The sequence below is a fragment of the Leptonychotes weddellii genome, chromosome 13 (assembly GCF_054177405.1).
Source record: "Leptonychotes weddellii isolate Sample4059 chromosome 13, ASM5417740v2, whole genome shotgun sequence".
Taxonomy (NCBI): Eukaryota; Metazoa; Chordata; class Mammalia; order Carnivora; family Phocidae; genus Leptonychotes; species Leptonychotes weddellii.
In genome coordinates, this window is record NC_138381.1 from 66,256,376 (window position 1) to 66,281,931 (window position 25,556).

General features: G+C 50.7%; 2 protein-coding genes across 3 annotated transcripts in view; one reads left to right on the top strand and one right to left on the bottom strand.

The window, feature by feature from the left end:
• The window catches only part of MYO1H (myosin IH), a 43,806-nt gene extending 35,662 nt beyond the window's left edge, over positions 1–8,144 (top strand). Inside the window, exons 21-30 of the mRNA XM_081802005.1 lie at positions 973–1,098; positions 2,602–2,686; positions 3,122–3,281; positions 4,112–4,195; positions 4,987–5,080; positions 5,272–5,327; positions 6,075–6,210; positions 6,561–6,631; positions 6,772–6,869; positions 7,710–8,144. Of these exons, the coding sequence (XP_081658131.1) occupies positions 973–1,098; positions 2,602–2,686; positions 3,122–3,281; positions 4,112–4,195; positions 4,987–5,080; positions 5,272–5,327; positions 6,075–6,210; positions 6,561–6,631; positions 6,772–6,869; positions 7,710–7,851 (1,052 nt within the window). The 3' untranslated portion in view covers positions 7,852–8,144. The remainder of the gene's footprint in view (positions 1–972; positions 1,099–2,601; positions 2,687–3,121; positions 3,282–4,111; positions 4,196–4,986; positions 5,081–5,271; positions 5,328–6,074; positions 6,211–6,560; positions 6,632–6,771; positions 6,870–7,709) is intronic.
• Positions 8,145–9,565: 1,421 nt separating this feature from the next.
• KCTD10 (potassium channel tetramerization domain containing 10) overlaps positions 9,566–25,556 on the bottom strand; it is a 21,657-nt gene continuing 5,666 nt past the window's right edge. The window contains exons 2-6 of one of the 2 annotated variants that reach the window (XM_081802004.1): positions 21,238–21,407; positions 18,174–18,260; positions 17,805–17,857; positions 16,572–16,767; positions 9,566–12,345 (exon numbers count right to left, since the gene is read on the bottom strand). In XM_081802004.1, coding sequence (XP_081658130.1) covers positions 12,121–12,345; positions 16,572–16,767; positions 17,805–17,857; positions 18,174–18,260; positions 21,238–21,407 — 731 coding nt within the window. In that variant the 3' untranslated portion in view covers positions 9,566–12,120. Of the gene's footprint in view, positions 12,346–16,571; positions 16,768–17,804; positions 17,858–18,173; positions 18,264–21,237; positions 21,408–25,556 lie in introns of both variants that reach the window. The other variant, XM_081802003.1, reaches the window with a different exon arrangement.

A 25,556-nucleotide genomic window follows, 5' to 3' on the forward strand; every position in this document is an offset into this window, starting at 1 on the left:
TTTTTTTTTTTTTTAAAGATTTTATTTATTTATTCGACAGAGAGAGAGCGCGAGAGAGGGAACACAAGCAGGGGGAGTGGGAGAGGGAGAAGCAGGCTTCCTGCCGAGCAGGGAGCCCGATGTGGGGCTAGATCCCAGGACCCCGGGATCATGACCTGAGCCGAAGGCAGCCGATTAACACCTGAGCCACCCAGGCGCCCCCTCGGTGTGTTCTTAGAACAAACCTACATGGTCATAGTATCTCCGCTTTACATTCCGGGAAACTGAGGTCCAAGATGTCGGTAACTTGCTGAAGGCTGCACAGCTAGTAAGCGGCAGAGCTGGGGTTTGAACGTGGGTCTTTCTGGCTTCCGGACCTGGGCTTGTAACCACTGTGCTTGCTGATCTCGTTTTTTTTTTGTTGTTGTTGTTTTGTTTTTGGCCCTGACAGCAGCACGCACTGATCCCGGGACCTGGGACTGGGTGGGTGCTGGCTGCGGGTGGGGCAGGGGCACGCTCAGTCAGCGTTTCTAATCAGCCTCCAGGGGGATGGCATGCCGCTGGTCTGCAGGGGGGCCCTGGATGGGCTTGGCTTGTGGTGGGGACTCGGTCCCCAGGTGGAGGGAGGTGGTGGGAGAAGCTCCAGGGTGAGTGTCCCTGTGGTCCCGCATCCCTGGGTTCACACTCCTCCTCAGTAGTCGCACTGAGGTGCCCTGCAGGTAGGTGTCTCCATCGCCTGAGCCTGCATGCCCATTTGTAGCATGTACTTGACACCTGCCTCGAGGGGTGGGTGTGCAGATGAAGCAGTGCCTAGCCTGGAACCCAGCGCCAGCAGGCCCTCAGTAGACCGGGTGGGCGGCTCTTACCACTGAGTCTGTTCTTTACCTTGAGGGAGGGAGCCAGGAGCTTCTGGTAGCCAGGCTTCCCGTACCCCAGCCCCTCCCACCCCTGCCCGGCTGCACCCCGAGGCCTCTTCTGACCTCCCCTCTGAAGAGCACAACTACACAGTTGCCCAACTGAAAGCCGTTTCACCAACACTTTTATTTTCAGTTGCGAGGATCCAAGCCACATACAAAGCCTGCCTAGAAAGGAGAGTGTATGTGAAAAAAAGACAAGCAGGTAAGAATGACACAGAATCCTGCCCGTTTGCGAAGAGCCAGAGTTCTGTGTCTCTCACCCGTGCGGCACCTAGAGGCACAGTCTCCTTTGTGGCTTTTCTCCCCCTGCCTGTCCTTGGAACCCGGGTGTGGCTCGTCTTTATTCTGTGGACCCGAGATTGTAACCCAGTGGCCCGTATTGGGTCCCACAGATGTGGCTTATTTCATCCACAGCATGTGCTCGTTTAAAGAATAATTTTTTTAAAAGGATACTAACCCTGCAAGTACCCGGGAACCTGTCCCCTGTGGCACTCCAGTCCCTTCTCCACCCCTCGCCCACGTCACTCTTCTGAATTTTGCCTTTATCCTTCCCTTTTCTTGATAATTTTACCATCTATGGATGCATCACTGAACGATATATTTAGTGGCTGGCATGTTTTGAACTTCGTAAAATTATACCATTTGTATTTTTAGGGACATTTTTGTTCCCGAAATTCAACCAGTTGGCCATGTGCAGATTTGGTCGTTTAGTTTCGTAGCTGCACAGGATCGCACGAGTTCAGACATTGGAAAACTTTTTCTTCAAGGCCAGATGATCCTTGAGACTTGTGGGTCATCTGGCCCCTCACGGCTTCTCAACGCTGACGTTGTAGCGGGAAGGAACTTTAGGCAATACATAAATAAATGGGCAGAGTCCTGTTGCAATAAAACTTTATTGACAAAAACAGATGGCCGGCCTGAGGGCCATAGTTTGCCGACCGCTGTGCTGTATGAGTATACCACAATCCAGCCGTTCTGTTGATGGACATGTGGGTTTTTGCAGCTATTTGTTTTTGGAACAGAAACAGTGCTGCTATGATAAGGAATAAAACCATTTTTTTAAAAAAAGATTTTATTCATCCATTTATTTGAGACAGGGAGAGAGAGAATCTCAAGCAGACTCCGCGCTGAACACAGAGCCTGATGCAGGGCTCGATCCCACAACCCATGAGATCATGACCTGAACTGAAGCCAAGAGTCGGACGCTTAACCGACTGAGCCCCCCAGGTGCCCCAGAAAACATTTTTTAAAAAAATTGGAATACTGAACGAAATATGAAAAGCATTAAAAATTGGGAAACAAGCCAGAAATCTGTGTGTCCCAATTGATGTGTGTCAATTTTTAAGTGTAGACAACTAAAGCATACACTGGATGAGACCAGCCAAATGCAGCCCCACGACTAACGTGTGCCCCTCGAGACGACCTGGGGAAACTCTGACCCCCTCACACAATTTCAGGGCTCTTCTTGAAGCCTCCCACAGCATCGCCGGGATTCCTCGGTTGCCCTGGTTCGGTGGCCTGAGCACCCCCAGATAGGAACTTGCTATACTCAGACACTTAGCAACCCCGGGGAGGGGGGTGTTGGCTGAGAGTGCGGAGGTGGGCGTCTGGATGTCTGGGGGAGGGGGTGAGCGGTTCTGAAGAAAGCCTTTTGTATGTAAATGTGATTGTGCCATCTTCTAATGCTAGCAGTGAACTCTTTCAGCCATCAGACTGGAAGCGCACTGGCGTGGGGCCCTGGCTCGGAAGGCGGCCAGAAGGAGAAAGTGGGCTGTGCAGACCGTGAGGAAGTGAGTTCTCTGCAGAAGGTGATCGCGGCCTTGGTTGAGTTCTTCGGCTTTGTGCAGAAAGCTAAGCTTCCGTCCAGGATGTCAGGCCTTAGGGAGTCCGCTCCGTGGCTTTCCTCCGAGCTCCCTAATCTGACGGTGATCACAATTCACTATGCTCGTTAGTTTCTCTTAGTTCAGAAGTCTCAAGGTCGGCTGCCTTCTGATGCCAGTTGCTGTTAGCAACTAATTCAAGCTGCTCAAAACAAACAAAAAAAATGGTGTGGGTGAAATAGAACCTATCTTTGGGGCAGACTTGACCCATGGGCTACGTGACTGTCGCCCTGCGTGGGGACCAAAGCAATCTCTACCGTTTTGGCCTCCTTTGAAATCAAACAGGTGGAGAGAGTCCCAGTGCAGAAATGGGCCAGAAAGCTAACAAAACGCTTGCCTCTTCAGGTTCATAAAGGGATTCATCAACCGCAACCAACCCCTCTGCCCCGACAATGAGGAGTTTATCGTGTTCATGCGGAAGAATTACATCTTGAATCTTCGGTATCATGTCCCAAAGAATGTCTTGGACAAGAGCTGGCTGAGGCCTCCTGGCATCTTGGAAAATGTGAGGACCGAACGGCGACTCCTGTTGCAAGTGACTCGGGCATTGGCGGGGCTCAGCTTTTTTGTCTGTCTTCGTGCAGCTTCCCTCGGCTGGAAAGGGTTGCCCTTAGTAAAGCACTTCTTTGCAAGGCTGTTACACAAGAAATGTCACTCCTCTAAATTCATACTCTAAAGCCAACAGAGGTCTGTTTGCACAGAGCACTTGTCAATAGTTCCTATCCTGATGTAGCCTTCCCGATGGCTTTTTATGACTGTCACCTGGAAAAGTGTTTCTCAAAAGACGGTTCCGAGGACCCTGTGTCTAGAGCACAGTGGGGGCCACTGTAAGATCCTGGGTCCCAGCCTGGGTCTACGGAGGATCTTTAAGAGTCCTTTTCTTTTTTGCCAGGTCCTCGGATGATTCAAACACATTCAAATTTAAGAACCAGTGGTTTAGCAACAGTGAAAAAGTAGTGCAAGATTGGCAGATGAGCTGCCTTCTTGGAGTTTAAAATACTAATGCTGTACTTTAATTTTTTTATATAAAAATTTTTATTTACTTGTTTGACAGAGAGGCGGAGAGAGTGCACAAGCAGGGGGAGCGGGAGGGAGAGGGAGAAGCAGACTCCCCACTGAGCAGGGAGCCCGATGTGGGGCTCGATCCCGGGCCCCTGGGATCATGACCTGTGCCAAAGGCAGACGCTCAACCGACTGAGCCACCCAGGTGCCCCTAATGCTGTATTTTACATGAGACTGGATTCAACTGTGCTTTCAAAGCCTCTGTCTTGGTGGCCACAGCCAAGAACTGGGTGTGCGCAAGGCGAGTGGGACAGAAGTGTGTTCTCCACACAGGCGTCGGACCTGCTCAGGAAAATGTGCACAAGGAACCTGGTCCGGAAGTACTGTTGCGGGATCACAGCCGAGAGGAAAGCGCTGGTAGGGACGGGGCGGGGGGCACACGGGCAGGTGGCCAGGTGGGGGAGGGGCCGGGGCTGGTCTTACCTGGGAGGCGAGGGTCGCACTGTTCCATGCCTCGAACGTGTATTGAGGACTAAACACGCCTAGGCCACTTGGCACAGAGCCCTGGTTCCAGGGCAGCTGTTACAAATAATGCTGCTCGTATTGTTGCCATGGGAACAGGACCCAGATGGTCCCCTACGCTGCCCAGAATGCAGGACGCCTTCTCTGCTGCAGGGTTTGGTTTATACTTATCTGCAGGTCGGCAGACTTTCTCTGTAAAGCACTAGAGTAGTATCTTGGGGTCTGCGGGCCACATGATTGCTGTTAGAATCACTCCACTCTGCCAGCAGAGCATGACAAGCTGCCAGGGACAACATAAAAACGGATGGCAGAGCCGTGCTGCCAAAAACGAACAACAAAGCCCAAAAACTTACCCAAAAAAGTGGGCAGCAGGCTGGATTTGGCCCTCGGGTTGTAGTTTGCAGATCTCTGACCTCGAAGAAAGGAACTGCTCTCTGAAATTCTGAAAATTCCACTTCTGGGAAGAGCATGCAGTGGACCAGCCTTAAGTGTCAGCTCCGGTCTCTGCTGGTATAATTTTTAGGGCATTTTGGCCAAAGCCTGGAACCTGTTATGATTTCTGTGCCAAAGGAGGACGAGGCCACTACAGCTTATCAAGGAAAGTAAGCTGTCCTGTGGACCTAAGGGGCCTCTGTGCCAAGGATCCTCGTGGCTACCACTTTGTACTTCCAATTCTGTATTACCAGATGCAGCAAAAGGTGGTTACAAGTGAGCTCTTCAGGGGAAAGAAAGAAGGTTATGCAGAAGTCTTAAGCCATCCCTTTGCCAACAGTCGGATCGGCAAGTACATTTTTCCATCTGTGCACTCGCTTCTATTTTAAGAGTTGAAAGAAGGTGCCTGACTCCGTAGCATGTCCTGACCGTAGCTGAGATCTTGGGTCACAGAGGGGCGTAAACCCAGCAGATACCAGTGGCTTTTGGCACCAACATGGTATTTAGTGACGATTGCTGTGCTCTGGTTCCCTCCCCAGATGAAGGAGACATTAATCCCAAAGTGCTTCAACTCATTAGCAATGAGAAAATCCAGGTGAGGAAACGTGGGTCCTTGGGTCCAACAGGATTCCCTTAACAAGGTCTGCTTTCTGTATGAAGAGTGTCTGGAAGCACTGTTGAAATGCAGGGGTGCATGTGGGTGGGCTGGGCTCTCGACTGTAATGCTCTGGGTATTAACGAAGACTGTGGGGCCCACGTGACCACTAGGTACCTATTGCTGTTCTTACGGTCCTTATCTATCACCCTAGAAACTGGGTTCGGTTTTCTTTCTTTTTAAAACGATTTTATTTATTTGAGAGAACACGAGCAGGGGGGAGGGGTAGAGGGAGAGGAAGAAGCAGACTCCCCGCCGAGCAGGGAGCCTGATGCGGGACTCGATCCCAGGACCCCGGGATCATGACCTGAGCCGAAGGCAGATGCTTCACCAACTCAGCCACCCAGGTACCCCATAGGTTTGGTTTTCTATGAAATTGAGCGAAATGCAGCTGAACACCCCCTATTAGAAGTGGTGTGGCAGGGTGCCAACACGGGCTTCGTAACTTAGCTGAGCGCCATCTGGGCAGGTTCCTTAAGCTCTTGCTGCCTCTGTCCTTCTGTGAGTGGGGATGGTGGGGATCTTGAGAGGCCAAAGCAGTCGATGGTGGGAAGCGCTGTATGGTAATACCAGTTCATCTGAGCCTCTCTCTGAGTGCTTGAAGTAACTGGTCTTAGCAGTCTGGGGTAACAAGGAACTCCGTACTCCGCCCTGTCCCCCCACGGGGTCACCTTGCTCTCCTTGCAGTATGGTATCCCGGTCATTAAATATGACAGGAAAGGCTTCAAGGCCCGGCAGCGCCAACTCCTCCTGACTCAGAAAGCAGCTTACGTGGTGGAGCTTGCCAAAATCAAGCAGAAAATAGAATACTCAACACTCAAAGGTAAGAAGCAGGCTGTCTTCAGACCATTCACGGGGCGGATGTAGCTCCCGGGGAACACCCGTAAGGAAGGCGCCCTCTACTAGAAGACAGAGTGTAGGGTGCCCAGAAAGCCTGGGGCTGCCTGGGCCTGGCCTGGGCCTCTTTTTTCTGGCATAAATGAAAGCGGCCGCCCCTTCCCCCAGGTTGGACAACAGTCACCTTCTCCGATGACCTGTGTTTTATTCCGAGCGCAGCCCTTCACAGCCTCCTAGCATGCTGACTGCTGGGGTGTGCCCTTCCTCCGCCTCTTTTTTCTGCATGAATGTCAAGTTGTCCAGTTCCTGGTCCCTAACTCTGGGGTCTGTCCTAAGGTGTCTCTACTAGCAGCCTCAGTGATGGCATCTTGGTCATTCACGTCTCACCAGAGGACCACAAACAAAAGGTAAGTGATGGCCACCCGTGCCTGCCGGAGGAGGGAGACCCTGCCGTGCTACTGAGCTGCCTGCTGGGAAGCCTCCGTCCAGAAGAGTAATTTTCTTCGAGGCCGTGGCCTCTGAAACTGCCACGTCCTCTCCTCGTCAGGGGGATACCATCTTACAGTGTGAGCACGTCTTCGAAGCAGTCACGAAGCTCGTCATGCTGCTCAAGAGGGGGAACGTGGTGAATGTCGCTCAGGGAAGGTAGGGGCTTTCTTCGGCGATCGCCCGTTCACCAAGGCAGCCGGGGGCTTGCGGCCCAGTTCTCCAAGGAGGGCCTGCCATCCCTGGGGGGAAGCTGTTGGCCAGAGGAAGGTGGCCCTCCGGGCCAGGGCAGGTGACAGCCACACCTTTCGCTGGTTGAGGCCTGTTGTCTGAGCACCATGGGCCACAGCTTGGCAGGCTGCTTACCACACTGATGAGAGGACAGCAGTAACCTTTAGGATGTAGAGGAAAAAGACTTAGCACAGAGGGTGCTCTTACTCGAGTCTCTCATCTCTGAAGGAGGGGCCATGTTTTCAGTTTCACGGGCACAAGGTGGCTGAGCAGTGGGCCCCGTGTCAGCTGGCTGGTCAGAGACGGTGTGGGGGTTCCTGGGGCTGAATCCCGGAGGCTCCCGGACCCCCATACAAGCAGCCTGCCTCCCTCCCCGCTCCCGCTGCTCCTAGTGGGTCTCAAGCCACTGTAGGCAAATTCCTATGTGCAAGAGGGAGAGAGAGTGGGGAGCGCTCCCCTGAGGGGGAGACCTGGCCACCCCGTGAGCGTTTCAGCAGGACCATACGTAGGTGGTTCTTCAGATGGCAGACTGGCCCCCTGAAAAACTGAATATGCTAAGTTGATTTGAGAACAGCCACAGAAACATGGGGTAAGTTTCCCAGTTGTGGCAATGGTTGTCTTTTGAGGACTCAAATGTGCACTAAAACTCTGTAATAATACAAACGGGAATTTGATCTCGAAGCTAGTAAAGTCTCGTAAGTGAATTTCTTTTGTAGACAGAAGGTGAAAAATAGAACGTCAGTAATTGATTACTTGGTGTGTTTTCAGTTTACAGTTTTGTATCAGTCCTGGAAAAAAAGGCACGATAGTTTTCAACACAGGACCGGAAGAACTAATCTATAAAGATAAAAACGGCCAGTTAACAGTGGTGAGTGGCTGTGGCGGGAGGGGAGTTTTCCTGAGAATATAGATGAAAATGTGACCATTTTCAACCCTCCTCTAGACTTTTCACGTCTCCCTCTAGTCCCGATTCTACGTCAAAACAACAGGAAGGTATTGATGCCAAAGACACACATTCACACACGGGAATGAGAGGGTTTGAAGAAAGCAAATTTACCTCCCATTTCTAGTTGTTAGTGAACAGGATGGTGACGTTAAATATCTCCTCGGTTTTAAATGCCGAAGCCAATTTTTCACTGGAGGGCCAAGGCCTAAGGCTCTCCCAGCGAGCTTCCGAACATACCTGGTCCGGAGTCTCGGCCCTGGACGCTGTGCTGTGACTGGCGGGCGTGTGGCCTGGGCTTTGCAATGGGAGCCGTGTCAGGTCCGAAGAGCAGAGCTGACCGCTGTCTGGTGCAGTCCAGGCTGGGTGCTCGGTGCTTAGTCCTCCCTGCCAGTCCCACTGTGCTGGGCCGGGCATCCCACAGCTCTCACTGGCCATGTAGTACACCGGGCTTAGTTTGATCCCATTTTGCTAGGAAATGACAGATTAAAACCTGAGGGGGCTGAATCCCTCAGATGTATTTTGTAGGTGCACCCAGTTTTATCTGATACAAACGAATGAGCAGTCTGCCAATATATGGGGTGTCTCATACATACTTCCATTTGCATCCCCTTAACTGTGAAACTGTCTTTGTGGGTGTAAATAGGACCCCAAAGGCTTTCATAACACAATTGCCCCTGAACTCCTTCAGGGAGAAGATAAAATCTTGAAGTATCATTTCAGATGTAACCTATCAGGTGACTTTTCAGTTTATATGCTGTCTTAGGCGGGTATAACCTTTAAGAATGATTTTGTCTTGGGAGTCACACGGCTTGTCTGCCTGACTGGCTAGAGCTGAAAATGCTAAGCAGCCTCATGGAGTCCTTTTGTAAATGCCCTTTGTCTCGGCGGCAGGTGGGGCTGGCTTCTAGAAGCTCGTCTGCACCGCTGCTGGGTCATGAAGGGTCTCTAACCTAAGTGTGGGCGCTCTCCCAAGGTGTCGGTCCGCACGAAGTCCTCTTGACCTCGCCCATGGCCATCTCTGTTCCGGCTGAGGAAAGCACCGAGGAAGCGGGAGGCTGTCCAAGGAGCTACACCTTCAAGGCAAGAAGTCCCAGCAGCTCTAGGCAAAGGAGCACCTCTGAAGAAACTGAGTGGCATCTGCCCATCTCCCGGGTCTCAGCAGCACTGGGGCATTAAAGGAAAAGGTCCTCTTCAGGGGCCCAAACAAGTCACCTGCGGGGATGGGTTTCAATGTCCCTACCTGGTCCTTCCCTCAATGGGTACTTGAACATGTCATTATAGGGTAGGCAACAGATCCTCTACCTTTGTCAAGCTGCCCCTGAGGAACAATTTGATAAAGCTGCAAATTTTGGATTTTGCTTTAACTAAATGGAACTTAGGTGCTTTGGGTTCCAGATGGGGAGCTGTAGCAGAAATGTTAAGGCCTTGGGTGTGTTTGTTTCTTGTCCCGGCCCCCCGCCTTCCCTTGTATTAAAGCAGCAGCAACCCCAGCTGATTCACTCTGCTTTCCACCTAAGACTTCCTTACAGTGTTTACTAGAACAATGACCCCCGCCGTCCCCGGAGACTTCAAGGTGCTAAAGCACAATGACTGGAGGATAGAGGCCTTGCTCTCTCTCTGAACCCCCCTCGCACTGGCTGGATCGTGCTGGGTGTTTCTGCAGAGCAACCAGAAAACATTTAAACAGAGGCATTACGTAACTTTTATTTTACACGTCCACAAATGCTTGTACAACAGACAGTGACTACTTCTAACGTTTATAGCATTTTTTTCACAGCACGAAAAGCAAGCTTAGGGACACAGGTGTGCCACAGGCCCGCTGGGTGGGGCACACATGTGGGTCCCGAGCAGCCGCTGGGTGTGGCAGGCGAGCCCACCTACGTGGAGCGCGGGCTCCCTGCACCTCGGCCACGCTGCTCATGTGCTACCTACCGGAAGGGGGGGGGGGGAGGCAACAGAAGAGGCTACTCCAGGATTGTCTCGGGCACAGGCCCCCCAGTCACCACAAAGAAGGACTTCTTTGAAAAAAGCTGTTCTACTTCAACTGTAAGCGCTTACAGTGTAATAAAACTTAACTCTTTACCAAATCTTAGGCCAGTGTTTTACTTAGATGGTTCTTAAGTATAAATATGGACCTTTGTTTGTTTGCCCTTCATGCTAGCATAAAAATCGGTTCCTTGTGCAATACGTTTGCTAGCAGAGCTTGGACCGGCCACCACTTGCTGTCCGCCCCCGGCTGTGCAGCTAACCCTTCACCACGGGATGTTTCGGGACCCTGTTCAGATCCCAGGAAAGCAAAGACTCAAAACGACAAGTGTAGAGACTGCCAGAAACATTAGCTCATACGGTGTAGAAGCCCGAACGACTCCGATTGTTCCACAAACTTACTCTCCACAGAAAGATTTAAAAAACAATTCATATGATGGCTTTTCCATTCCTACAGAAAACATCACAACTGACATTCACTTTAACTTTCTAAAAAAGTTCAACCCAAACGTCAGGGTTGGTGTTTAAAACTAAAACGGTATATAAAATATTTACCAAACAGTATTTAAACCCCCCTTTCCTTAGCACTTAATAAAACCCGAATGGCCTAATATAGAAAGTACCCCACAAAACAGTTTAAAAGGCATCGACACCCCCCATACATGATTTTTTAGGTTCAGTCACGATTGTTTTTAAGTTTTATGGTAGGCTCTGCTGCTGGATACAAAATAAAGGCATACAACTGTCCCAAGAAGGGCAGTATGTACAAAGCCTAAGCTGTAAAAACCGTTTCAAAATATAAACTTGTTTTTTGGAATACACTGTGTCAAAGGCTGCCCACCTCAATACCTTTGGTATAAAACAGTAACATTTCCCTTGAAGAGCAGACAAATGCCATCCATTACCTTACACACGTTCACATCTCCTTGTAACTACTCTACCTAGTCTAGTCGCGACCAGCAACATCAGTCACCACTCACTTCTGTCCCTTCCCAGGCGCAGAGGAGACTGGGAGGTAGATAACCGAGAACGTCCGTCCGACACGAGCATTGTGCGGACAGCTGGGCTCCAGCGCGGGCCCCCCTGCGCCCCACAAGCACACATCCCCATCTACAGTCACACACGTCCCTTAAACACGAACACAAACACTTAGCTGGACCCCAAAGGGGCTGCACATCCTCTAACTTGGCTCGCTGTGGTCACTCCACACTGTGTAAAAACCAGAGGCAAAGACACAAAGGCGGTCTCGGGGTGATGGCGGCATCTACAGCAAGCAAGCTGCCCCAAGACTGCTCGTGTGAATGGGCTTCCTGCCTGGATGCCAGGCTGGGGGACAGAGGCCAGGCCACTTCCACTTTCTAAGCGAAGGGCAGGGCTTCTACTTGAGACAGGAAGCCCAGCTTAACAGGGAAGAAGGCTGAGGAAGAAAGAATGGAGCACGGGAAGTGGCGGTGTGTGAGCTCCACCCATAACCAGGCGTTGGTCAATAAGGGAGGGCAAGTGGAAGGGGCAGGAGGTAGGGAAGGAGCCGGGAAAAGTGCACTCCCTGCCAGGGCCAGCTCTGCCCTTAGCCAGGCATGTGGGGGTCCCAACAGGCCTGCCCCTCCAACAGAGCCGGGTCTCCAGAGCTATGCTCTAACAGTCAGAGGCATGGAGCTCATCGGTCCTATCTTCCGTGCCACAAACTGCAAGCATCTGCCAACAAGCCAGGGGGCGAGATCCTGGGGCCGAATGGACTTCCGGCAAAGCCCCGGAGATGGCCCGGTCTAACGCACAGGAACGCAGCCAGCGTGCGGGGCCGGAGGATTATGAAACAAGCAGCTCCGGGAAACCTCTGGTGGCCGCCAACTGCAGGATCCCTCTTCCAGCGCTCAGACAGAACCCTGAAGGAATGCTGCCCCAAAGCCCGAATAGGTAGTCAGCACCCATCAAAATAAATACTGCAAACAAAATTTCTCACATCTACTTCATACCCATTCATACTTTTCTCCGAGAACCAAGAAAGCCTGGCTCCAAGGATTCTCAGATCCCCACGGGAAGGGGAGACCTTGGACACAGCTTGCTCAAGAACAGGGGTGCATTCACCTGGGGAAAGACAGTCACCTGGTCGAGAAATACCAAAATAATCTGGCTTGTTACAAAAAAGTATCTCCAGACTCCAGGGGAAGTGGAAGGTGCCCAGGAGGCTGCAGGCATCGGAGTGAAGAGCAGGGGAGAGGGGAGGAGGAGGGCGGCTCGCCTGCTTGCTCACTGGTGGAGGTGGGCCCGGTCGTCCGGACGCTTGATGTGGATCCGCCGCACGCGCTCGATCCGCTCCCGCTCTCGCTCCTCGTCTTCATCCAGGTGATGGGAGCGGCCAGCCGCCCCACCTGTGGCCTCCAGGAGTGCGTTGTCAGGTCCTCGGCCGTCCTGGGCCTCGTACAACAAAATATTGAGGGTCTCCTCATAAATCCGGGCCTCTGGGAACTCCACCTGCAACCCCACAACAAAACACAAGGCAGGTAAGTTAGCATCACACCCGCCCCCCCCCCACCTCTGCTGCCACCTGCTACTTCTGGGAAGGGCCCCTGGCTCGATCAGGCCCCTGGCATTCCTTTTAAGACTGCCATTATTAGTTTTACAGTAGCTTTTATTTACAACAGGCAATACTTACACGTGGTGCTTACACAAGAAACAAAAGGTATACAGTGTCTATAAATGTAGGATCACATATATTCACCTATATATTCACACCTTTATATTCCCCTATATATTCACACACTTTAAAATGCACAAAAGGTGGCCCCTCACACACTCCTCTGCACCTTTTGCTTTCCCCTAACTTGGGAGATCCTTCCATAGCAGGGAATTACAACAATGTAACAATGCAATTAACCAATGAGGTCGTTTCCAAAAGGTTTCTACTAACAATAGATCTATACCCCTAGAGCTGCTCCATAACCTCGAGCAGCCTTTAAAGCAGCCCCATTTTTTTGAACAGGGACCAGCTGAAAAGGACATGACCCCTCCTGCTTGGTAAAGTTCGGTGTCCGCTGCTTGTCCTTCGGGGTTAAGGCACTGGGAACTGGAGGGAGGCTGTCCAAGTGGGCCCCGGGCACTTGACTCACAGAGTAGAGACTTTGCTTTCAAAGGCAGGATTCTGAGGTTCCCAGAGAAATGGAGGCAGCACACTCTCCTCTGTCTTTCCTACTGAGACCACAAAACCAGGAGAGTGAATGTGCAGCGGCTGAGGACTGAGCGACATGAATAGTGGCAGACGGGGCGGGGGGAAAAGACCAGTTTGGAATAACCCCTAACCAGCAGAGAGTTTCCTGCCCCGAGGTAGGTCAGGGCAGCCTGCAACCCCGGAACAAGCAACAGCACAGAAAGCCCCAGGGGGGCACCAGCGTCTCCCAACACCTAGAGAGTTCCAGGTTTTCCTTTTTTCTTTTCTCCATTCTCTTGCACTCCCACCCCCCAAAAATCTTGTGGCAGCAAAGGCCAGAGCCTGGGGGAGTCAAAACTCTGAAGGGGAACCTTCCTTTCTGATGAGGAGAGCTGTGGTCCCATCAGGGTGGAGCAAATCCCTGCTGTTTTTCTCTCCCTTCTTCACGCCACTTGGCTCCAGGTACAGGTCAAGTCACGGGCAGTGTGCGGCAGAGCGGGGACCTGAGGCCCCAGCTTTCTGGCCAGATGACAGGAAAGGGGAGCCCCAGGGAAGCAGGAAGCACCAAAAGATGACAAAGGACAGGTGCCTGGGAAAGCAGCTTCTTGAGGTTGTGCGTGAACTCCTGGGCTTGAGCCCAGCTGTCAACCTGTCCCTCAAGAGCACACACACAACTGAGCAATGGCACAGACTGCTACCCGGGACACAGACCTGCCCTCAGTGCGGCCCAGATCTGAAGGCTTTGAAACCTGGGCTCTCACTGGCCCTGCGACCCACAGCTGGTTGGAACTTGTGGCCCAAACCCAACTGGGTCAACTGCCTGCTAAAACAAAAAAAATCAATGTTCTCATTAGGATTTAAACAAGACCTAGAGCCCTGTAACATTCAGAATATCCAGAGTACAATTCGAAAGTTCCTGGCATAATGAAGAACCAGAAAAATCTCAACTCCTGAGGGAAAACGTAATCAAAAGATACCAATGCCAAGTCCAAGATGACACAAGATGTTGGAATTATCTGACAGAGACTTGAAAGCAGCTGTTATAAAAATGTCCTGATAAGGAAGGGCAAACTTTCTTAAAGCAAATGCAAACACAGGAAGTCTCAGCAAGGAGACAGAACATCGAAGAAAGAAATGAAAACCGTATGACTGAAAAATATAGTAACCAACAGCAACACAAAAACAAAAACAAACCCCAATTCACTGGCAGCGTTCAATAACCGAATGGAGATGACGGAGGAGAGTCCGTGAACTTGGAAGACACAGCAACAGAAGTGATACAATCTGAACAAGAGACCAAAAACAGACCAATAAAGGGCGTGGTTCTGTGCTCTAGTCTCACCGAGTCCCTGGTGAGTCAGAATCAAGAACCAAATGGACAACATATGTGTTACATATCTACTTAAGCCTTACTTTCAGCAAGCCATACCTTTTCCAGCTTAACCACAGAAGACAGTTAAATGATTAAAAGAATTAGCAGAGCACCTGGAATGTTGTATCAAGAAAGACAGCGATACAAAAACCCCCAGCAGGAACATCCGCCCCGTTACTTGAAACAACAAAACACAAGTGTTGGCTCCAAAGCATGGCTCCTGACGGTGTTGGCCAGAAGAAGGCACCTGCTCGTGTAAGGGCAGCCATCCCCTGACGTGAACCCCCTGGAAAGCCAGTCACATGCCTTCCCTGGAGCAAGGAAGAAGCCCTTGGGGACAGGATGGCAGAGCAAAGGGGGTCGTGGCTAGGGGCCATGGCCTGCCAGCCGGGGCCCCACCTCCAGCCAGTTTCAGAAACGCCCAGAAACCTGTGGGCTAACCTACAAATGGCTGGGATCAGACTGTGTGGTCTCTGAATCCTTTGCTCCCTGTTAAACTCTGAAAATGTAAAGTAGTATTTTAAAGCTTTAATCAATATGACGATTATCCTGTTAATATCCAAAGACAAAGGCAACCCGTGTATATAACAAAACCAAACTGACAAGACAGGGAAGCTAGTTACAGGTGGAATTCACAGCCCTAAAAAAAGCTCACAGGAGGAAAGAGGTGTGCGTCTTGCTAATGTGGTAAAGGGAAGCAGGCGATTCTAGTCCCCCTGCAATCTTTGAAAAAAGGAGGAACCTCAGGGTTTTTCCCTTCTTGGCTCTCTTAAACCAATACCTATCTTTTGGGATATATTCTAAATACCAATGATAAAATGTTTTTAAAGTTTAAAAAAAAAATGCTAAGAACTCTGGTTTCTACGTTGTGGTCTCATTTTCTCTCATTTGCCTTTTCTTCTGAGACCAGCTCTAGAATCACAGAGAACTGTGTGTTCCTGGAGCCACACTGATGATGGTAGCCTGACTGGATGATCTACAGATTCGTGCGTGAAAATCTGCTCAGCAGACCCACCGCATGTCCCTGGTAATCAGGGTCCCTTTATCAAGGTTCAGAGGGAAGTGACAAAGTGTATCGTAGGATTTTTTTTTTTTTTTTAAAGAGGAAGAAAACTGAGTTGCATAGCCCAAGAAGGGCAAGCAAGCAGAAGATCTGAAGGGACCAGATCTCCGACAGCACCCTGTGGCATGATCTAGCTTCCCAGAATGGCACAGTGACAGAGGTCAAGTCTGTTGGTTTGGAGAAGATGACAGAGAAGTGCATCCAGAGTCCAGATCTGTCAGGAAGTTGTGTGCTCAGAAGGAAGCCAACAAGCCTGGGAGCTAAGGAATGCCCAGCAGGCCCATGAGGGTGGAGGGCCACTCCAGGTCAGTGGGCCAGAGGAGGACAGACAGGTGGCAGTAAGTCGTAGATCATGACTAGAAAGCCAAGGTCAAGCTCTTAAAGGTAGCATGGTCCCTCTGATGACTGAGATGGGCTGGGGCCATGCTGGCGGGAAATGGTGGTACACGGAGGGTGAGGGGCAGCATAGGGCCATGTCCCGTCACTGACAGGAGACAAGGCTGCTGGCACGAGGACAGCGGTCTGAGGATACACCTGAACTTTTTTCTTTGTAAGGTTTTGTTTTGTTTAAGATTTTATTTATATATTTAATAGAGCGAGCACACAAGCAGTGGGAGCGGCAGGCAGAGGGAGAAGCAGGCTCCCCGCCGAGCAGGGAGCCCGATGTAGGGCTCCATCCCAGGACCCTGGGACCACGACCCGAGCCGAAGGCAGATGCCCAACGACTGAACCACCCAGGCGCCCCTAAGGTTTTGTTTTTAAGTAGCCTCTACACCCAACGTGGGGCTCGAACTCAGGACCCAGAGATCAGGAGTTGCACACTCCAGCGACGGAGCCAGCCGGGCGCCGCTCTGAATCAGCATTTATGGCAAAGGGACTGAGGTGCAGTAGGACTGTCCCTGTTTGCGAATGGTCAGAAAGGAAATGCCATTCTGCTTCTCCGAGACCTAGATGTGACTCTCCCCGGGGCCCCGAAGATAATGAGTATTTTCACAATGAGCAATCAGGCATCAAGGAAAGCATTTTTAAAGCCTTTCCCTTTTGCTCCAGGGGAAAGGGAAGCGGTACAAGAACGCATTTCAGACCAGCCACCCAGAGCCGCCCGTCGGAGCTCTGACCTTGGTCTGTTTCTTCTCAGTGGCATAGACGATGGAGGTGCAGCAGACCTCGGCAATCTTGCGGCCCTGACCGTAAAAGGACCAGCAGCAGATTTCGTCCCCAATGACGTCCTTTATGAACAGGACCCTTCCGTTAAAGCGCAGAGACAGCTTATCAAAGAGCTCAATGTTTTTCAACATATTGTCGTCAGAATTGCTGCAAAAGAGCATTTGAGAAGGTGAGTGTCTCCCCCTCCCAGGCTAGGGCGGCCGCTCTGCTGGGCTCTGCCTGGGCCGGGGAGGAATCAGGAATGACTCGGGGCCCGTGGGCACGGGCATCAGGTCTGGAGCGTGGAGGGAGCCCCGTGAGCCCCGGGAGTGGCAGAATGCAACTGCCCAAGGGAGACTTTCCAACTTGGGTCCATTTATGGGTCTTGAGGAACCTCATTAAACCCCTTACAGCTGAGACCACATGGTCCCAAGAGCCAGAAGACATCTAGAAACCTGTATATACTGCTGGTGGGAATGTAAAATAGTGCAGCTGCTTTGGAAAAACAGTTTGGCAGGTCCCCAAATGACTAAACCTAGAGTTACCATTGGACCCAGCAATTCCACTCCTAGGTACCCCCCAAGAGAAAAAAAAAAACCTCGGTCCACATAGAAAATGTGTATACAGATGTTCACAGCAGTATTCACACTGGTCCCAAAGTGGAAACAACCCTGAATGTGCATCCACTGGTGAATGGATCAACAAAATGCAGCAAAGATCCACACGATGGGATACTAGTCAGCTATAAAAGGGCAGATGGATATTGATCCACACGCCACAACAAGGATGAACCTTGCCAACATGATGCTAAGTCAAAGAAGCCAGTCACAAAGGCAAGGTATTACATGGTCCCATTTCCATGAAGCGTCCAGTGGGCAGACAGCCGTGTTTGCCAAGGGTTGGGGGGGGGGGTGTGTGTGTGCTGGGGGGAATGAAGAGTGACTGCTAACGGCTTTCTTTCTGAGGTGATGAAAGTGTCCACAAAGCAGGCATGTGATGATGGCTGAACAGCTCTGTCAATCTGCTGAAGCCCACTGAATTATATACTTCAAAAGGACAGCCTTTATGGTATGTGTGAATGCGATCTCATTACCTATCGTCTGTCTCCCTGGGCATCCTCGAGGTGCAGAGGGCCACCCTCACTGGAAGATAAGAGGAGGAGCCCCCCTAGCTGATGTGGGGCGGCCCTTCCCGCTGACACCTACCTGGTGTACGAGTACTTGTTGTTACTCCTGTTGTACAGCAGCTTCACGGCTGGCTGACGGCGGTCATAAAAAAGAAAGAAAAGAGTCACTTGGGGTGGAGGGACCGTGGCCTGGGGCCTGGGCCCTGCCACCAGGTCAAGGAGGCAGCTGAACACAGCTGTCAGACTGGGGGAAGGGGGTGGGCAGGGGCAGAGAGGGAGACTGCAGGACCCACAGCTGGGGTGGGGGGGGGCCACACAAGATGAGCTGCAGGCTCCCATTCTTCATCCCTCCTCAGGCCTTGCTCAGGCACTTCTATAGGTCTCTATTTCAAACCTTATTCATCATTTGGGTAGCTAAAGAAAGGCCATAAGAGTGTCTCCAACATACCTTATTGGAAGTCGCTATAAGTTTCTGCTCTTCCTTGGATGAGGTGATGACAGGAACTTTGCAGAAAGGCTCGTAAGTATCTTTGTTCTGCTGGAACAAAACATACTTTCAGCCTAGGAGGCCTGCCCAGCATCGGATTATTTAAGCTGGCCTGCAGGGCAAAGACAGGGCTCTGGCGAGGGAAGATGGGGCTGCCAGCACTGGGAAGAGAGGAGGATTCTTACCACCAGTGAATTAGGGTGGGGGTCGGCCAAGAGTCGAGTTCTCCAGTAAGTCTGCTCTTTGGCCAGGGCGCTCAATAAATCCTAACAACGATGACACACTTCCACAGCCCAGGGAGTCACTTAAAAATAAACTCTAAACATGGCAGATGAAGTATGATCGCATCGAAGCACCCCACTGCAACAACTGTAGAAAGAACTTAAAAAGTATAAGCCTAGAAGGAGAAAAAGAATGGGAGAAGTGAGGTCTACAGACAAAAGATGTCAAAAACCTGAAGCTTTCGGGGAAGAAGATGAGGGCTAACTGAGCGGAAAGAGAAGGCGGAAACGAGTAAGCAGATGGGAAAGAATCCTGGAGGTTTTCAAACAGTTCTGAAGGCTGGTGGGCAGAGGGAAAGAGCAGAGGCTTGCCAGCCAGTCAGCAAAAGCCTCAGTGAGACACCCGCTCCCCCAAATGGATCCCCTTCCCCAGGCAGAAGAAAGGTCTGCTTTCCTAGAGTGGTTTGTAAGATGAGGACAGGGCTGAGCTACTCTTCTGAAAACAGGGGGATTAAGTGAATGGTCCACATACTAAATGGTGAGCCCCAGCTCCCAGCCCCTTCTCCTACTCAAGTAGATCCCAGAAGGCAGCCAGCCAGGCTCATCCCCACCAGGCAAGAGAGTGGAGGATTCCTCCATAGGAATCTGATCTGTCCAGGAGAAGGCTTATTATAGATTCTGACACGGGGGGTTCCCACTAAAGAGCCTTATCAGCCACTGGACAACAAGCCTCACCCACGCACATACAGCTTTTCAGAACTTTACTCTTGAATTTTAACAGACCAAAGATCATCAGATTATATGTGGAAAGCCTCTCAACCATGAGACTGAAACCAAAATATAGAGAAAAAGGGAAGGAGTCATGACAAGGGCAGCAGAAAGAAAACTTCAAGACAGAGGAGAGCAGATACTGAATCCTAGGAAACAAGAGCAGTGTTCTATATAAAAAAGAACACTCAGAGAACATGAAAAGGCTCTTGGAAATTAGAAATATGATAGCAGAAATGAAAAGTTCAAAAGAAGGGCTGAGAAGATAAAACTGAAGAAAATCTCTGAGAAAGTAGATAGGAAGATAAAAGCAACAGAAACTGCGAAGAGGTCAGTCCTGAAGGTTCGATCTTAAGACTAAGAGAAACCATAGGAAGGGAACCCAGAGAGCTTGTCTCTAAGACAAAGAAGGAACAGATATTCACTGGTGTGTCTGAACACACCAATAGGAGATGAACTTTCTTACCATTTAGGGATGAATTATGGATATGCACTTACAAAACCAAGCAGACAAAACAATGAGGCAATCACTAACTCTGGAAAACTGAAACGTTGCACAATAAAGAAAATTTTCACTGTGTACTCTGTGACTCAACTGTTAACAATACTTAGACATCACAATGTAAACTCTGAATACTGATTTAACCAAAGCTGTGATAAACACTATATTGGGAAAAGAGGAGAAGGAACATGTGTACATGTCTGGTAGTGGTTGGGGGGCGGGGTGTAGCGGTAGTGCATCAGCTAAATATTAATTTTCTATACGCTAGTACATAATGTTGAAAACTGAAATATCAATAAATAGCAGTATAAGAAATATGAAAGCAAATAGAATTGTTGGGAATTAACAGAGGAGGGGCGCCTGGATGCCTCAGTAAAGCATCCAACTCTTGATTTTGATTCATTTTTATTTTATTTTTTTTTAAAGATTTTATTTATTTATTTATTTGACAGAGAGAGAGAGCAAGCACAAGCAGGGAGGGCAGCAGGCAGAGGGAGAGGGAGAAGCAGGCTCCCCACAGAACAGGAAACCCGATGTAGGGCTCAATCCCAGGACCCCAGGATCATGACCTGAGCCGAAGGCAGACGCTTACTGACTGAGCCACCCAGGTGCCCCTTGATTTCGATTCAGATCATGATCTCAAGGTGGTGAGATCGAGCCCCATATCGGGCTCTGCACTCGGCATGGAGTCTGCTTGAGATTCTCCCTCTCCTTCACCCATCCCCCTCAAATAAATAAATAAATAAAATCTTAAAAAAAAAAGAACAAACAGAGCAAAAAAGTACGATGTATATACATTACTTTAACAAACAAAAATGAAATAAAAATACTAAGGCAAAGGCTATATGGCATTCAGTTAGATTTACAGTGAGTTCAGACTCTTGGGGTAGAGGTGGTATGTGGAAACAACAGTTCCTCACGGAGCTAGGCAGTAAGAGTACTGCTCCAGCGGAGGGCCAGACAGACACGTGGCCTGAGGGAGGCACAAACAAGAGCCTCAGATATACAGATCCAATTCCTACGAAAACCTAAAGGGACTCTTACGATTCTCTGCCATGTCGGAACTTTGCTTGAAATAAATGGCCACTGGCTATGTCCAGAAGCATTTTGGTTTTATAGGGATTTTGCTATCACCAAACTTGACCCCAATGGTCCTGCCCTGGGTCCAGCTGAGGAGTGAGGGGTGTCTGAGTCTGCAGAGATTATATGAGGCTCCCAACAATGACTGGTGGGGTGAGAATAAGTCCTGAGATGCGTCCAGAAAACGGATTCCCTACACTGAAGGGTTTCAATGTACATATGAAATGACCCAACACCATGGCAACCGAAAGCCAGAGGGTAGCTAGGTGGCCTCAGCATTACAGGGAAGCCTCTAAGGGGTCACTGACCGAAGGAGAGAGAAGATCCAGGGTTACTTGTGAACTCGCACATCTCAGTGAGGAAGGAACTGCCCCCATTTTGTAGAAGAGGAAAATGAAGAAAGCAGGTTGCCTGGTACCTCCCCACTCATATGGGGAAAAACGGTGATACCTACTTGTAAGGCTGCCTGGCATTCTTCCACCAGGCCCTGGACCAGGTAGTACTTGGCTTCCGCCAGTAGCTCCTCAATCTCCCGGCGGCTCTCGGGCAAGGGGACCGCCCCGTCACGGAGGTAGTTGAGTATCGTACCAAAGTGTTTCCCACACCGGTCAATAAGGATCCAGCCTGCAATGGGAGGAGGAGAAGGGAGGCCTAGTTACATGGGCACTCATCTCCTGGAAGGTGCTAAGGACAAATGGGGTATCTCTTGGCTCCCTCTACCTCCGGGGGAAGAGCAGGACCACAGAGGGGGCAGCAGCCCCACCTGCCTAGCTACCAGCAAAGGGCTAAGCCCTGCCTGGAAAAGCACTGCAACGCTCTCCAGGCCCTGCTGGCTCGGGATAACCACAACCACAACCACGGACTCATGTGGTCTCAGGCTCTTTTGGATGCCAGGACCTCTGAGGCCTAAAAGCATGTTTGTAAAGTGTCCTCAAAAATCCCTTAGCCATCCCGAGAGTGCACTATACCTGGATAAAATGGGTCCAAACGACCACACCCCAACAACAGGGGAAAAGCCAGAGGTAAAAGTATCTACTCTCCCTCTTTCCACGATGCTTTTTTCAGATTTCCACATAATAGAGCCATTTCTAAGGAAGAAGACTGCAACCTCTGGCTCCCAAAGGGGATCCCCAACACTCACCACTACCACCTCGGGATGTTCCTTCCTTCACTTCCCCAAAAAAGCACTTACTGGCTAGTGACAATGACGAGAGAGAAGATGGTGAACCAGACAGACCTTGCCTCAGGCAGTTCAGTCTAGCATGGGGAGATGGAACTTGCTTTCATGAACTATGGGAAAATGTGCCAACTGCTGACCAGAATCAGGCACAGCGAGACACTCTTGGGGGTGGGGGCCAGGAAAGCAAGCCCTTCAGCTTGATGACCTCTCCAATCTGGGGACTGGCCTGCTATACCCCCACTAGGGATCCCCAGGTTTTCACAATTCCTCTTCAGAAATGGAAATATCTGGGGGGGGGGGCGGGGTTGTTACTTGCAGGAGGAAACAATGCTGAAGCCTGGGAAGTGGAGGGACCGAAAGGAGAGGTAGGGATGAAGCAAAGACCTGGTTATGTCTTAACAGAGGACAGGAGGCTCTAGAAAGAAGTCAGGTTGTAGAGAAGTCCCCGCCTCTCCCAGGCCAGCAGGGCAACCCCAGCAAGGGGCTTCCCCAGGTCTCCTATCCCCATTACAAGGTGAGAGGACACCAAGGCACAGGGCAGTTAAGTTTAAACAGGAATCTGTAATTTTATGCCTCACTTTCCTCAACAGTTGCTCAGTTTGGGAGAAGGGGCCCACACTTCCACTCCTAACACCATGTCACCCTGCCCCGAGTCCTCCGCAAACCCCCAAGCCCTGCCTTAGACACAAAAGCCAAGAGCAGCAAAGACACCTCTTCCATATCCAGAGTTACAAGTCCACCCACCGCCCCCTTCCCAAATCCAGCCCTGCCAAGTATGCTTTCAGAGTTAGAGGGCACTATATTTATTTGGTATGTGCAACAATCCCTAGGGGAGTTTGGTAAGAAGGCCCTTTCCATACTCCCATCCTACAAACTCCTCAACCCAGGGCTCCTGGACCTTTGCTTAAAGGTCTGGTCTTGTCCCTCCAGAGGCTTTCGCTTGGTACTTCCCCACTGCTACGGTTTCCTGAATACAGTAGGAAGAGTAATTCCCAGTGTGGCCAACACAGTGCAAACGTGCGGCCTGGAGTCAAATCCTGGTTTCAAGGAAGGAAGAGGCCTTCACAGGCGTGGTAAATCACATCACCCTGACAGTGACTGCTGGACCTCATCCCACTGCTTCTTTCTACACTGAGACAATAAAGTATGGACACAGTATCTGCCATGTAGCTCAGATGCCTACAGGGGCCTGCAGCAAGCACCATAAACGAGTGTATGGGGCCTGCGCCCACAGGCTGACCAGAAAGCACGTGCCCTGCCCCCTGGGGACAGGAGATGCGGAGGCTCTTCTCACTCCAGCCAAGAACAGCTAAGCAGGAATGTGGGCCTAGGGCTGTATGAGCCCCTGATATTCCAAGAGATGCCAGAAATGCAGGCCTCTCTGTGAAATCTCGAGCAAAGAAAACCTATCTGCAGGCCGCCTGCAGGCTGGCATTTTGTGAGCTCTCTGCTACCCTGGATCAAGTGCTTTCCTGCCAATGAGCGGACAAGGTGTGGAAGAACCATATTATCTTCCCAACAGTTCTTTCGGAAGGAGGCTAAGTCTCCTACACTGTCCACAGATGACAACAGAGCCTCAGAGAGGTTTAGGGACATTCCCAAGTCAGGGAGGCAGAACTAGACCACAAAAAGCAAGGAAGAAACTCACAGGAAAGCTCCTTCCACCAGAATTGAGAAGACGAGTAGAGTCTCAGTCTTCAAAGCAATGGCAAACCCATTTAGCTCAACAACTCTGGGAAGAAAATGTCCACGTTCTGCCTTTGATGCGTGGACAACTTAGCTGCTCAAAATGAGCAGGGGCCCCTGAAATCAATTATCCAAGTGACAGTCCAGAGTTTCCATAAACGAATAGGCAGACCGTGACACTGGGCTCCAGCTCAAGAATGTTGTCAGGAAATGCTTGTGGTGAAGGAATCATACTTTGGACAAATAAGGGCAAAGGAGCTGGGCGTGCTCGCCATGAGGTTTCAATTAGCATTTTGATTTTAAAATATTTTAGTTGCTTTCGAAGCCGGAATCTACCCCCTTTGAAACAGCTCAAATGCCTCGCGTGTAGAAAAGCAAATGGAAGTCAAGCAGCGCCTTGCTTGTGGGGAGTCTGGGCAGCTGCCGTGGAGCACACAGGCTATCTCAGAAGGCTGCCCCGGTCAGGGCGGCCGGCGGCCCATCCCGCAAGGCTGCGGGGCAGAACAGGCAGGCACAGAGCGGGAGGCTCTGGAATGGTTTGGGAGATGCAACACAGCCCAGTGGTTAAGAGCAAGGGCCTGTGTTGGAAATCCAGTTCTGCCGCCTACTTGCTGGATGACATGGGCATTGCACCAAACCTCCCTGTCCACCAGTCTCCGGGCACCCCTCAGGGCTGGTACAAAGGCACGACGAGAGAGGACACGGGCAAACACACAGCACACTGTGGGTTCTACTGGCAGCACTCAAATGAGGTCTGTGACAATGAGCCCTTCCCATATCTCTTCATCCTCGCTGGAGAACAGAGCATCAGCAGTGTCCAGCGGGGGCACATTCCAGCCCTTAGGAGAGTCCCGTGGCTTTCCGGGTACCCTGGAGAAGGCTTCTCTCAGGGACCGGGGACTGGGCGACAAGGCTTGCCCCCTCCCAGCCCCGCCAGCATGCCATGCACTTCTCCTCTCTCCTTTCACTGCCCCCAACTCCAGGGGCGGGGTGGCAGGGGGAGGGGAGGGGGACACAGGGGCAGGAGGCCTTCACTGACCTCTCCTTAGCATCCGAAGGTTTTGTTTCTGTTTTTTTTTTTTTTAAAGATTTTATTTATTTATTTGAGAGAGCGAGAATGAGAGAGAGAGAGCGCACATGAAAAGGGGGAGGGTCAAAGGGAGAAGCAGACTCCCTGCCAAGCAGGAAGCCCGATGCAAGACTCGATCCCGGGACTCCAGGATCATGACCTGAGCCGAAGGCAGTCACTTAACCAACTGAGCAACCCAGGCACCCCAGCATCCTAAGGTTTTTATACTCTATTTCTGTGGTTCCCAAACTTGCCTATTTATAAGTCACCTGAGGTACTTGTTACAAATTCAGATTCCGGGAAGCTGCCTCATTCCCGAATCAGAATCTCTGGGGCAGGGCTTCTCAGCCTCAGCACTACTGATATTTTGGACTGGATAATTCTTTGTTATGGAGGGACTGTCCTGTGCATTGTGGGGTATTTAGCAGCATCCCTGGCCACTACCCACTAGGTGCCAGGAGCATTCCCACCCCCAAACTGTGACAATCAGTAAGGTCTCTGGACATTGCCCAATGTCCCCAGGAGGTCAAATTCATCCCTGTTTGAGCATCAGTTAGGTAACTGAAGACCTAAATGTAAAAAACAAAACAAAACAAAAACAACATAAAAACATTGAGGTATCAAAAAAACACCATTAAAAAAGTTGTAACAGGGGCGCCTGGGTGGCTCAGTTGGTTAAGCGACTGCCTTCGGCTCAGGTCATGATCCTGGAGTCCCGGGATCGAGTCCCGCATCGGGCTCCCTGCTCGGCAGGGAGTCTGCTTCGCCCTCTGACCCTACCCCCTCTCATGTGCTCTCTCTCTCTCATTCTCTCTCTCAAGTAAATAAATAAAATCTT